Genomic DNA, 12,050 nt, shown 5'->3' with positions numbered 1-12,050 from the left:
TTCTGACCTCTGACCTCTGACCATACATAGAATCGATTCATTTTCTAAACCTTTTCACTTCTCTAAAACGTCTCAGGCCTTCTCTGCTTTTAGCTTTTGCTTTGAAACAGGTATTGTAGCATCAGCCTTGAAACAGTCATCTTAAACACTCAAAACTTTATGTCTTTACTATCATTGTTGTTCTCAGCTTCTTTAAGTTTAAAGGTCTGTTTTTGCTTCTCTCTCTACTGGGTTTAAGTTTTTGCTTTTTGTTTATTCTGTTTTTCGTGCTTTGAGATTTAAGTTTTGGTGGAGATAATGCTGTTTAAAAGCATTGGAGTTCACGTTTCAAATGGGTTTTCTCATTTGCTTTCAGTTTCTTCTCTACAAAGGGTTCATCTCGAAAGGTTAAAAGTTTGTTCTTTTTTTTCTTCTTTTTTTGTGTTTTTAGAATCATGTTTTATTAATAAGCATTTGGAATTCTTGCAGAATCATGCATTATTTTCTTTCTTTTCATGCTTGGATTTTTTTCTCTTTGATAAGAGGCATTTGGAGTTACTTGTGCTGATCATACAATTTAAACTTTTGGTTTGATCTAACTCATGAACTTATGTTTTGCGCTGATCACTAAAAGTTTAAGCTTTTAGTTAATGTCTCATTTAAGGTTTCAAGATTCTGTTTTTAGCTTCTTTTCTGCAAATGCTTGTCTAAAAGATTCCGTAAATGCATTATAAATCTTGGATTTTTGAAAGTTAACGCTCTGTTCTTTTGATCCTGATTTTTAAATTTCAAAGTTTCCACCTTTTTTCGCTAATGGTTTGAGTTATATCAAACTATCAGTCCATCTGTGTAAAACTCTAAGCTTCATTTGAAGTTCAAACATTTTTTCTTTTTTTTTTTCACGATTTCCTCAAATAGGATTTCAATAATGCTTTGATCATTGAAATATTTAACATGAGAGAGAGCCTTTTTCACCGATATCCTTGACTTTTTCTGGTTTGGAGCATCAGAGCTTTGAAGAAGATGGCGAGAAGCAAGAGGTTGAAGAAGGAAGAAATTTCAGAGATTTGGTGTTTTAAATGCAAGCATGGAGGTGAGCTCAGGCTCTGTGACAACACGTAAGTTCAAAAAGGTTTCTAATAACAATTTGCATCAGTCCTTATGTTCCCTATTGTCTTTTTACCATTTGATTCGTAAATTTTTAGTATTATTTAGGATTATCTACTTAACTCCCTATCATTTGGTGAAAATATCAAATTTCGTGAAGTAGTCACGTAGTTGCTTTTGTTTCAGAATACATCACTCAGATTCCCAAAAGCTTTGGCAAATGAAATAGGGCTGAGCATTCAGATTTGCATGCCTTTGAAAAAGCTTATTGGCTATCCCATTAATTAATTGTCGTATCCGTGGCCTACAGGAGATGTCTGAAAGTTTATCATCCTGAGTGTGTAGACAAAGATGAATCTTTTCTCGCAGCTAAAACTAAGTGGATCTGCAGTAAGTTACTAACATAAATAATGATGTTTCTGTGTTTTATTCTCTTATGTTTGTTAACTCTCTGCCTTTGAATGTGAAGTTTAATGTATTTCCCTATAACCTTAACAATGTAACAACGTAAAAGCTGCTTGACTTGCAATAGGCTGTTGAAAAGAATAACAAAGCTCATTATATGATAGTGGTTATCTCGATTTTTTTATTTTTCCTTCTTTTTTTCATGACTTTATCTTTCTTGAATTGTTTATGAGATATCTGGTCAACCAGCTTGTAACATGAAATGTTCAACATTGCAGATTGGCATTTCTGCGGTGTTTGCGGAAAGGCCTCAAAGTTTTATTGCTTTTGTTGCCCATCTGCAGTATGCAAAACCTGCCTGTATGATATTCAATTTGCACTGGTAAAAGAAAATAAGGGATTTTGTAATTCCTGTTTAGAGCTTGCTTGGCTTATAGAAACAAAGAAGGATGTCAACTACGATGGGGTATGGATGATTAACAGTCGGTAAATGGAATTTTAAGCTAGTAAATTTTCTGTTTGTTATCTTGACCTCATTTTTTGACTTGCTTTCTATTGGTTTATATTATTCTGCTTTGCAAGTTCGACCGGAGTGACGCAGGGGAAAGAAACAGGTTCTACTTTAAGGGGTATTGGCAGAAAATAAAGGAAAAAGAAAGCTTGACTCCAGAAAATGTTATTTCAGCATATTACCTGCTGAAGAAGGGTGAAATGCATAAGCTTGTCTCTAACACAGTTGCATCTTATGAAGGTGAAGAAGACATTGATGGATTTGAAGATGAAATTCTATTTCATATGTCTGATTACATTGCTTTCATTTATACAGAAGAACACAACCTGTTACTTTGTTGGAATAAGAAAAGGAAGAGATCCAACAGAAAGACATCTGGGAAGAAAGAAAAGGTAAATGCTCAAACATGTCTGAAATTTATTAAAAACATCATTTCTGATTATTCTTTTTTCAATGCTGATGAAACTAATTATCCTGTGTATTCATGTTGCTTGGTCTATGCATAATTTGGAATCAAAACAGGCCAATGTCAAAGAGCCAGTTTCAATACAGAACTGCGTTGGTAAGGCAACAGAGATACAAGGGAACAGAGGATATCCTTTGATGATGTGCTTTTTCACTCAAATATCGGCTAAGCAACATTATATCTAATTCAACTAAATGCGTTTATTTACTATTTATGTATAACAGTCTCATGTAGAAGACATGGACAATATAAATTATTCATTATTACAGGTGTTGCGGATTGGAATTTCCAAAAGGTTGTAGCCCCTTAACTTGCATTTTTTGTCTACATTCTCCAAATGCATAGATAGCCTGCCACTACTTCTGATGTTGTCAGAGCAGCCACAGTTATTACATGAGGGTCCGGTGGTACTTGGAGATGCACAAGATGTTGAAGCTGCATGCAAGGACTTTACAAGAACAAAACAACAAGAACACAGTGGTGGCTTGCCGAAATCATACCCAGGAAGCACTTGTGAAGGCAATGCAGCTTCATGTAACATGCCATTGGAACATGTGGAATCTGTATCTGAGGAATCATCACTTGCAAGGACTTCTAAACACAATGGAGTTTCTTCCTACATGCCATCAGAACGACCACTGTTATCAAATGAGGTTTCAGAAGTAATTGCAACTGCACAACCTGTGCAACGTGCATCTGAGGACTTTGCGAGAGCAAAAGAACAAGTTAGCTTTCCTGAATTATCCGTTAGTAGAGCTTCTGAAGGAAATGTAATTCCTTGTGATATGCTACCTGATTTTTCAGGTTTGTCTGGCTGTACTAGTGTTTTTCAATTTGCTCACTTGTTTATTTGAATTAATTGCTTTGTCTTTTGGAACTTCTCTAGTCATTTCTGATTACGGCACTGAATACAAGTTGTATACACACAATTGTAAGCTTTTAAATTGTTATCCTTGTAACAGTAGCTCCACCATCACAACCGTCAACTGCTGCCTTTCAGTCCGAGCTCCCTGAAGCATCAGCTCCACCATCTCAACCTGCAACTACTGTCTGCAAGCCTGAGCAAAAAGCAATAATGATTGACCTCTTAGATGAAAGAGATGTTAAAGAAGAGAGAGAGGAGATCAACCTCTTACGCGAAAAATATGCCTTCTTTGAAGATCTTCAATCTCTGCTTGACCAGTCCCTTGAAGACCTTTCAGGGCCTTCAGAGCAGCCACCAGTCACAGACACATTGAGTCCTGATCAAATTATGGAGGTGAATCGTTGCTTGCATAAGTTCTGTTTGATGAATTTTGCTCAGCTAACAAATCATGCGGAAAGGGATCAGTTTTTTTCCTCTCTGGATTTGTTGCTGAAACACGGATTCATCCCTAGGCACATGCTCGACATGGTAACTGATTTACATTTGAAATTTTCGAGCAACACATTTTTATATTCTGAGTGTCTGGAGAGTGTTAAGAGCTGCGACGAGGAAAGAGAACGTGCTTTGTCCATAAAGCAAGAATTGGCAGACAATTATCGACTCTACAGTGAGATTGAAAGTAAAAAAAGAGGTGCAGATGACTGGTTTAAGGAGTTGAGAAATCAGTTGAGAGATGCAAGGAACTTAAGAAACGGACTTGATGAACAATGCAAGAGTCTAAAGGCATCATTAGAAACATCCAAAGGTGCCCTTCATCAGTACATGCAAAGTTCCAAGACCTTGGCGATGAGCAAACAAACAGGGCAGCAACTCATGAAAGATATTGACGAATCCTGGAACAGCTCCAAAACTGAAATCTTGAATCTTTTGCTTGGCATCTCTCCTTAATGCTTCATCATCAGTGAAAACAAACAGGGCAGAAACTCATGAAAGATATTGACAAATCGTGGAACAGCGCCAAAACTGAAATCTTGAATCTTTTGCTTGGCATCTCTCCTTAATGCTTCATCATCAGTGAACAGCATTAGCCTTGCTTTTGTTGCCCACAAAATGGGACCATTAATCTTCTTATTTCTTGTTACTTAGAATTTATATTAATATTTCAATACCCTTCATACCCTTTGATCCATGAAGTGGTTGCACGATTAATCATGATGGCTTCAGATTTTTATATATCGATGGTTACTTGCATGGTTGAATGAGTACATTCATTATCTTGTGACTGAAGTTTTCACCTTTTGATTTAATGGACAATGAGTTCATGCTTTGCCTTGTATACTCGATAAGGTAACATTACTCACATTGGACTTAATTTTGTGCTTTTTATACTTCTTCAAAAGTACTCTTTTGGAAAGCTGGTTAAAATTCAAATCAATTTTTTAATTCTTATCTTTTCAAGATTCAAACTTAAGTAACCAACTAAATAAAACTGCTAGAAACTACTCAATTGTTGCGGAAGCGCGGTCATACTCCTGGAGGCTAGTTAGTAGAAGGAATTGAATGTCTTTTGGTTGACAAAATCATTAAGAGAAGCACTTAATATTTATTTCATGTCTTTTGCACACATGAAATAGGTTTTCAATTTTTATCTTCAAATTGTATGAATGGTTTCATTATAAAGCAATTTCTATAATTTTACTACTAATTGGGGGTCCATAATCAAAAGGTGTGCAATTGCATGATAATTGATAAGCAAATTTGGGGTTGTAGGTGTAAGGAGTTAGGAGTCGTTATTACCGTTAAGATTTTGACACGAGAATCAAAACCCAATAGGTGCCACGTGGCATTCACTTGACCAATCAATGTGTTACACATGAAAATAAATCCCTTCTCATGGATCTTATACAAGCATGTTTTTCATGATCTTATAAGTAAGAAACGCATGAATGAGTTGCATAAACCATTTTTTTTTAATGTTGGCAGCAGTCATGCCCTTGAAACTTAGAAGATGATCACATAATAAGAAAACGAAGGCCAATAAATAAATTAATTAAAAAACTTGATCTGATTTTTGAATCAAAATAAAGAATTTTTTTCACGATTATCTTTTTAGGTAAAAAGATATAAGTATCATGAGTTGTTACACACACATACATGGCAAAGATGTGTCATTGTATGATTAAATGACTGCTGGTGATAATATAACGAAAGTAAATTGGTCTCATTCGATATTAACCATGCAAGAACAGGTACGGACCCAATACTTTTTAATATTTTAAGTTAATTTATTGTAAATATTTGTGTGAATGAGGGTCTATATAGGAGAGTAAAAATAATATATATATATATATAGAGAGAGAGAGAGAGAATTACAATAATGCAACCATAAGCTTATAGTATAAATTATTGAAATTGTTTATCTAAAGATTATTTATGAAATTTATTTTATTTTAGTGATAGAGAACATGAAGGAAATAAACCATTAATTTAATTATGAAAAAAAAAAGAACAAGCATATATTATTATGAAAGAAATAAACTATGAAATTATGAAAATGTTATTAATTGTTACGGTGTCGTTTTGTAACTTTCTAATATTAACGATATTATAACATATTGACTTTTTTTTCCCCAATTAGACTAAATCATAACATTTTTTTATAAGTAATAAAAATATTTTAGCCTCCCTGAAGTAATAATAACAAGAAATTTGGACACTATAACATGCATATTTTTTTCTTAATTTTTTGAGAAAGCATAAAGACTTGGGCACTCCAAGTGTTATTACCCCAAAAATAAAACTCATATTACATGGCCCTCAGCTTTCTTCTGATACATACATTTTGCATGAACTATGTATAACGCAGCAACTTCAAATTTCATAAATCATGTTCAAGATGTTTACAACAAAAAAAGTAATAGATTAGGAGACTCTCTTTATTTGTTTTCCTTCTTATTTTTTAAATTTAGTTAAAAAAATTAGTTTAATTTTAAATAAAGTAAAAAAAAATCATTGTGGAAAAAATAATTCACACTAAATTTCACATTGATCCATTCCTATTAATAGCAAAAGCTAAAGTATTCTATTTTCGTTCTCTTTCTCCAATTTGATCTTTCCTTTTGCTGAACAATCTGTACTCCTTCCAGAGCCTCTGACCAAACATTGAATTGATTATTGATTCCTTTCACATTATTTTCCTACTTCTCTGTCTGCTCTCTAAAAGGTCCCTCCCCTGTTCTTATCTTTTGCTTTGATATAGTAATCTTAAAAACTCAAAATTTGCTTTGCTTGCATTTGTTTTCCTCTGCTTCTTTAAGTTTTAAAGGTCTGGCTTTTGCTTTCTCTCAACTGAATTTTTGTTTCTGTTTTGTTGTTTATTCTTTTTTTTTTTTTTTTTTTTTTGTGTTTTGAGTTTTAAGTTTTGGTAGAGAGAATTCTATATAAAATCATTTGGAGCTCATGCATAAGCATGGACTTTTCTTTTCTTATGATGTTTCATCTGCACATCTTGTCAAAAGTTTGAACTGTCATACTTGGATTGACATGGCTTCTATGCTTTGTTTTCAGCTTCTTCTGTGCAAAAGGATCATCCCACAAGCTTAAAGGTATGTTCTTATGGTTTCTCTGAAGTGGTTTTTGCTTTTCGTTTTTGTTTTCTATTTTCCAATTTATAGAAGAATTGCATAATGGTGTGTGAAAGAGAAAGAATTAGAGAAACAATGCATGAAAAATCAAAACTTTAATGTGTAATGTTGTTTCCTTTCTTGCTCAAAAGAATTTGAAGTCTTAACAAATAACAAGAAGTCTTCAGCTTGATTACAGAGTTCTGAAATTTTTTTCATTATGTTCAAAGTTTGCTTTGTTTTTTTAAGATATAACTCTAGATCTTGATTTTAAAGTTCAAAAGTTTGTTCCTTTTTGGCGTTAATGTAAAACTCCTGATCTTCACTTTTGAAGTTTAAAGATTTTTTTCCTTTTTGATGATTTCTCCTTTTTCCTCCCTCACTTTTTGAGAAATGAGACATTCAAAGTTAATATTATTGTAGTACTTGCTGATTTTCTACGTGAAGAGTAATGTCTTTTCCCCATCAATTTTTTTTTTTTTGGTTGTTCCAATTATACAATGAGACAATAAGCGCACTCTGTGTCAGCTTCTTCAAGTTCTAAGTGTGATCTTTACATGTTGAATGGGTTCTTCTGAAGTTTAAAGGCCTGGTTTTTGCTTTTGCTTTTTGTTTCTTTTGCTTTTTGTGTTTTGAGAATCAAGTTTTGTTAAGAATAATGTGAAGTTTATGCAGAATCATGGGTTTTTTTTCTTCTTTTTCACACTTGGATTTTTCTTTGGTCAATCTCATGTTTTGCACTGATCATAAAAAATTTAAACTTTTAGTCCACATTTTCTCGAATAAGGTTTCAAGATTCCGTTTTTAGCTTCTTTTCAGCAAATCGCATTAAAAAAACTCCGTAAAAATGCATTGTTTTCTTGAATTTTTGAAAGTTAAAGCTCTAGCTTTCGAGCCTCGATAGGGAGGAATGAAGTGATATCTAATGATCCTCTTCATCTTGTAAAGTTCTAGTGCATCTATGCAAACCTCCTGAGCTTCATCTGGGGTTCAAACATTTTTCCTTTTTCATGATTTCCTCAAATGGGATTTCGATAATACTTTGATCATTGAAATATCTAACATGAGAAAAGGACTTTTTCTTTGACACTGCCGGGGTTGGTGTATCAGAACTTTGAAGAAGATGCCAAGAAAAAAGAGGTTGACCAAGGAAGAAATTTCCGAGAATTGGTGTTATGTTTGCAAGGATGGAGGCAAGCTCAGGCTCTGCGACCACTTGTAAGTTCAAAAAGGTTAAAGAGATTGGTGCCTGTCCCAATAATTAATTTTAATTTTCATATCCATGGTCTGCAGGAGGTGTCCAAAAGTTTATCATTCAGAGTGTGTTGACAAAGATGAATCTTTTCTGGTAGCTGAAACTAAGTGGACTTGCAGTACGTTACATTCTTCCATTTTTGGAGCAAAGCTCATTATTTGATATCAATTATCTAGATGACTTCATCTTGTTATTCTTGAATCAATTACGAGATACATCAGCTGACTAGGCCGTAACACGAAATGTTCAACATTGCAGATTGGCATTTTTGCCATGTTTGCGGAAAAGCCTCAAAGTTTTATTGCCTTTGCTGCCCATCTGCAGTATGTAAAACCTGCCTGTATGATGCTCAGTTTGCAGTGGTTAAACGAAACAAAGGATTTTGTAATTCCTGTTTAGAGCTTGCTTGGCTTATAGAAACAAACAAGGATGTCAAATCCGTTGGGGTATGGATAATTTATTGTTCATAATTGGAACTTTAGGTTATAGTTAAATTTCTGTTTGATATCTTGATTTCATTTTTTTGACTTGCTCAGAATTTTTTTTTCTTTTTTAAATTTATTGTGCAGTGCAACATAGACGTGAATCATCCAAAAACAACAGATTACTTCTTTAATGGGTATTGGCAGACAATAAAACAAAAAGAAGGCTTAACTTCAAAAAATGTTATCTTAGCATATGACCTGTCGAAGAAGGGTGAGATGCATAAGCGAGCTTCTAATGCATTTGAATCTGACGAAGGTGAAGAAGACATTGATGGATTTGAAGACGAAAGTCTATTTAATGTATCTGATTTTAGTGATTCAATTGATACAGAAGAATGCAAACTGCAGCCACATCGTTGGAATAATAAAAGGAAGAGATCCACTGGAAAGATGTCCAGGAAGAAAGAAAAGGTAAATGCTTATAAGATGTCTGAAATTTATTATAAAAATCATCGCTGATTATTCTGCTTTACGATTCTGATGAAATAAAACTAAGTATCCTGTGTGTTGATGTTGTTTGTTCTATGCATACTTCGGAAAAATAAAACAGGCCAGTGTCAAAAAGCTTGTTCAATTGCAGAATCCTGTTGATAAGGCAACTGAGATAGCGGGGAAAGGAGGATATCCTTTGATAATGTGTTGTCATTCAAATTTGGACTAAACAACGTACTTTATGGTTCAACTAACTGCTTTTGTTTAGAATTTGTGTACAATACTCTGACATTTGAGGAAGACATTGTGGATTGGGAATTTTGAATTTGTGGACAACATTCAAATTTGGACCCTTAACTCGCACTTTTCATCTACGCTCTCCAAATGCATCGATAGCCTGCCACAACTTCAGATGCCATCAGAGCAGCCAGAGTTATTACTTGAGGTTCTGTTAGAACTTGGAAATGCACAAGATGTTGAACCTGCTTGCAAGGACTTCTCAAGGAAGAACCAACAAGAACATAGCGATGGCTTGCGAGAATCACACCCACCATGCAGTTCTAAAGGCAATGCAGCTTCTTGCCAGGTGCCATTGGAACGACCACAGCATGAGGTTACTATAGTGATTGCAGACTCACAAGAGAAGCCACACAAGACATCAGATAAGCCACAGTTATTACACAGGGTTCCATTCATATTTACAGAAGCTCAAGGTGTTGAACCTGATTGCAAGAACTGTACAAGTACGAACGAACAAGAGCATGATGATGGCTTACAAGAATCATCTCCTGGAGGAACTTCTGAAGCCAATGGAACTTCTTGCCGCATGCAACCAGAACAACAAGAACAAGAGGTTCCTGTGGTTATTGCCGATTCACAGGAGCAGACACTGATACCATTACAGCAGCCACAGTTATTTCACGAGATTAGAGGGGTAATTACTGATACGCAAGATGTTGGTCCTGTTTGCAAGGACTGGACAAGTACAAACGAAGAAGATCGTGATAATGGCTTGGTAGAAGCATCCCCAGCAAGAAATTCTGAAGGCAATGGAACCTCCGCCCACTTTCCTTCCAAAGAAACACAACACGAGGGTACCGAGGATCACATAGTGACTGCAGACGCACAAGGCGCAAGATCAGCTGTAAAGGAATTTAAGAGAGCAGATAAACACAATCATAATGATGGCTTGACAGAATCAAACCAGAGTTCTTATGAAGGAAATGAAACTTCTTGCTTTGTCCCATCAGAACAACCACGGTATGAGGTTCCTTCAGTAACTGTAAACAGACAAGGTGCCAAACCTATCGGCAAGGAACCTAAGAGAGGAGATGATCACAATCATATTGATTGTTTGAGAGAATCCCCTAGAAGAATGTCTGCAGGCAATGGAATGGCTTGCCACATGAATTATTCACTTGATGTTGCAGGCATGCCAGGTTCATTAGTTATTTCTGATAACAGTATTAAAGAGAAGCTGTATACAAATTAATTAAATTTGTTTTTTTTTTTTTCATCTTCTTCTGAAAGCAGGTTCGTCATCACCACTCTCAGCTGCTGCGTCTCAGTCTCATCAAGAAGCTGTGCCAATGGTAACAATACATGTTAAGGATGAGGGGACAAAAGACTTTGACCCCTTAAGTGTGCAGCAAGCTTTCTTCGCGAATCTTCAGTCTATGCTTTATGAGTCGCTTGAGGACCCTCCAGGTTCTTCTCAACAGCCACCACACACTCCTGAACAAAACGAGGCTTTGGATTGCTTACAACAGTGCTGTTCCATGAGCTTTGAGCAGCTCATGAATCATGATCTCAAGCATTGCTTTCTTTCCTCCATAAACTCCTTGCTGATATCCGGATACTTCCCTGAAAGCATGCTCGGCATGGTCACTAGTTTACAGTTGAAGTTTCTAAGCAACACAAGCCTATATTCTCGCTGCCTCGAGAATGTCAGGATGGCGGATGAGGAAAATGAACGTACTAAGTCCTTGATGAAAGAATTAGCGGAAAAGAATCTACGCTTTCATCAGATTAATCATGCCATGGAGGTTACACTTGACATGATTGATAAGCTGAAAAAACAGTTAAGAGAGAAAGGGGAATTTAAAGATAGTTTAAGGGAAGAATCCACACTTATTTATCAATCATCATTAGCACCCCACGAGGCCCTTTGTCAATCAATTCGAAGCTCTAAGATACTGGGGAAATGTAAGGAAAGCAGCCGGCAACACATGAAAGAAATTGATGACTCCTGGACCAAGTTTCAAATTGAAAGCTCAAAGCTTCTTGAAAGGTTTCGTTAATTCTTCAGTTCTAATTTTATGATGCTGTAAAAACTTTTCTGGCAGTGGATTATTTGGCCTGAGTATTGTTCTTTCTCTTCGTGTTTTCAATATTTTGAGTCTTCGAACATCGACAACTAATGCTTAAACCTTCGCCATGAGAATACCAGTTTGTCCGTATACGTTATTATGTACTTCATTAACATATTTTCACAGGTCTCGATCACTACACTATGATAGCCGCTAAACTCTGTCAAGCTCTTCATTACAATTTTCAAACCAAAACTTTAAAACTTTAAAAACAAGTAATTAGAGAAATATAATGAGAAATTTGAGAAATGTTTAGTGAATAATGTGCTAAGCCGTATATATATATATATATGTAGAGTGCTGTTTCAATCCGGGATCCCGGATTGGAACAACGTCCGGGAGGGAGGCTGGTGGCCATTGGATTCAAATCCAAAGGCCAGCTGTGGCTGCCCTCACTACCTTGCAGCCGCAGACGAAGAAGAAGTCAAAGACCCACAAGAGCAGCCATTGTCGCCGAATAGTGGAAGTTGAGATAGCTCAGCAGTTGAAACCCCAACTTCATCTGACACTTTTTCGAAATCGCCTCTCTCGCTAGCATCCCGTGAAAGTCCTC

The 12,050-nt window shown here is 35.6% G+C and overlaps 2 protein-coding genes across 7 annotated transcripts; both read left to right on the top strand.

Annotated features, from left to right (window-relative positions):
* Positions 1-156: 156 nt before the first annotated feature.
* On the top strand, positions 157-4,598 carry LOC102631327 (uncharacterized). The gene is made up of 10 exons (XM_052442576.1): positions 157-204; positions 356-386; positions 990-1,097; positions 1,397-1,476; positions 1,770-1,957; positions 2,074-2,242; positions 2,318-2,394; positions 2,525-2,597; positions 2,799-3,272; positions 3,431-4,598. Exons 3-10 carry the CDS (start codon positions 1,003-1,005, stop codon positions 4,279-4,281), a joined length of 2,007 nt encoding a protein of 668 aa, XP_052298536.1. The 5' UTR covers positions 157-204; positions 356-386; positions 990-1,002; the 3' UTR covers positions 4,282-4,598.
* Positions 4,599-6,418: 1,820 nt separating this feature from the next.
* Positions 6,419-11,518, top strand: LOC102606729 (uncharacterized). 6 transcript variants are annotated; one of them, XM_015527957.3, is made up of 10 exons: positions 6,420-6,556; positions 6,901-6,938; positions 8,067-8,174; positions 8,250-8,329; positions 8,470-8,657; positions 8,781-8,952; positions 9,028-9,107; positions 9,247-9,317; positions 9,504-10,567; positions 10,662-11,518. In XM_015527957.3, exons 3-10 carry the CDS (start codon positions 8,080-8,082, stop codon positions 11,426-11,428), a joined length of 2,517 nt encoding a protein of 838 aa, XP_015383443.2. In that variant the 5' UTR covers positions 6,420-6,556; positions 6,901-6,938; positions 8,067-8,079; the 3' UTR covers positions 11,429-11,518. The 6 variants fall into 6 exon arrangements, with proteins under 6 accessions (XP_052298500.1, XP_052298496.1, XP_015383443.2 ...); XM_052442540.1 differs by having other exon boundaries at positions 6,419-6,556; positions 8,781-9,107; positions 9,504-10,558; XM_052442536.1 differs by having other exon boundaries at positions 6,419-6,556; positions 8,781-9,107.
* The last annotated feature ends 532 nt before the right edge of the window (positions 11,519-12,050 follow it).

Source organism: Citrus sinensis, chromosome 5 (assembly GCF_022201045.2).
Source record: "Citrus sinensis cultivar Valencia sweet orange chromosome 5, DVS_A1.0, whole genome shotgun sequence".
Taxonomy (NCBI): Eukaryota; Viridiplantae; Streptophyta; class Magnoliopsida; order Sapindales; family Rutaceae; genus Citrus; species Citrus sinensis.
The sequence above is the reverse complement of the archived record's forward strand: the minus strand, read 5'-3'. Positions and strand labels throughout refer to the sequence as shown.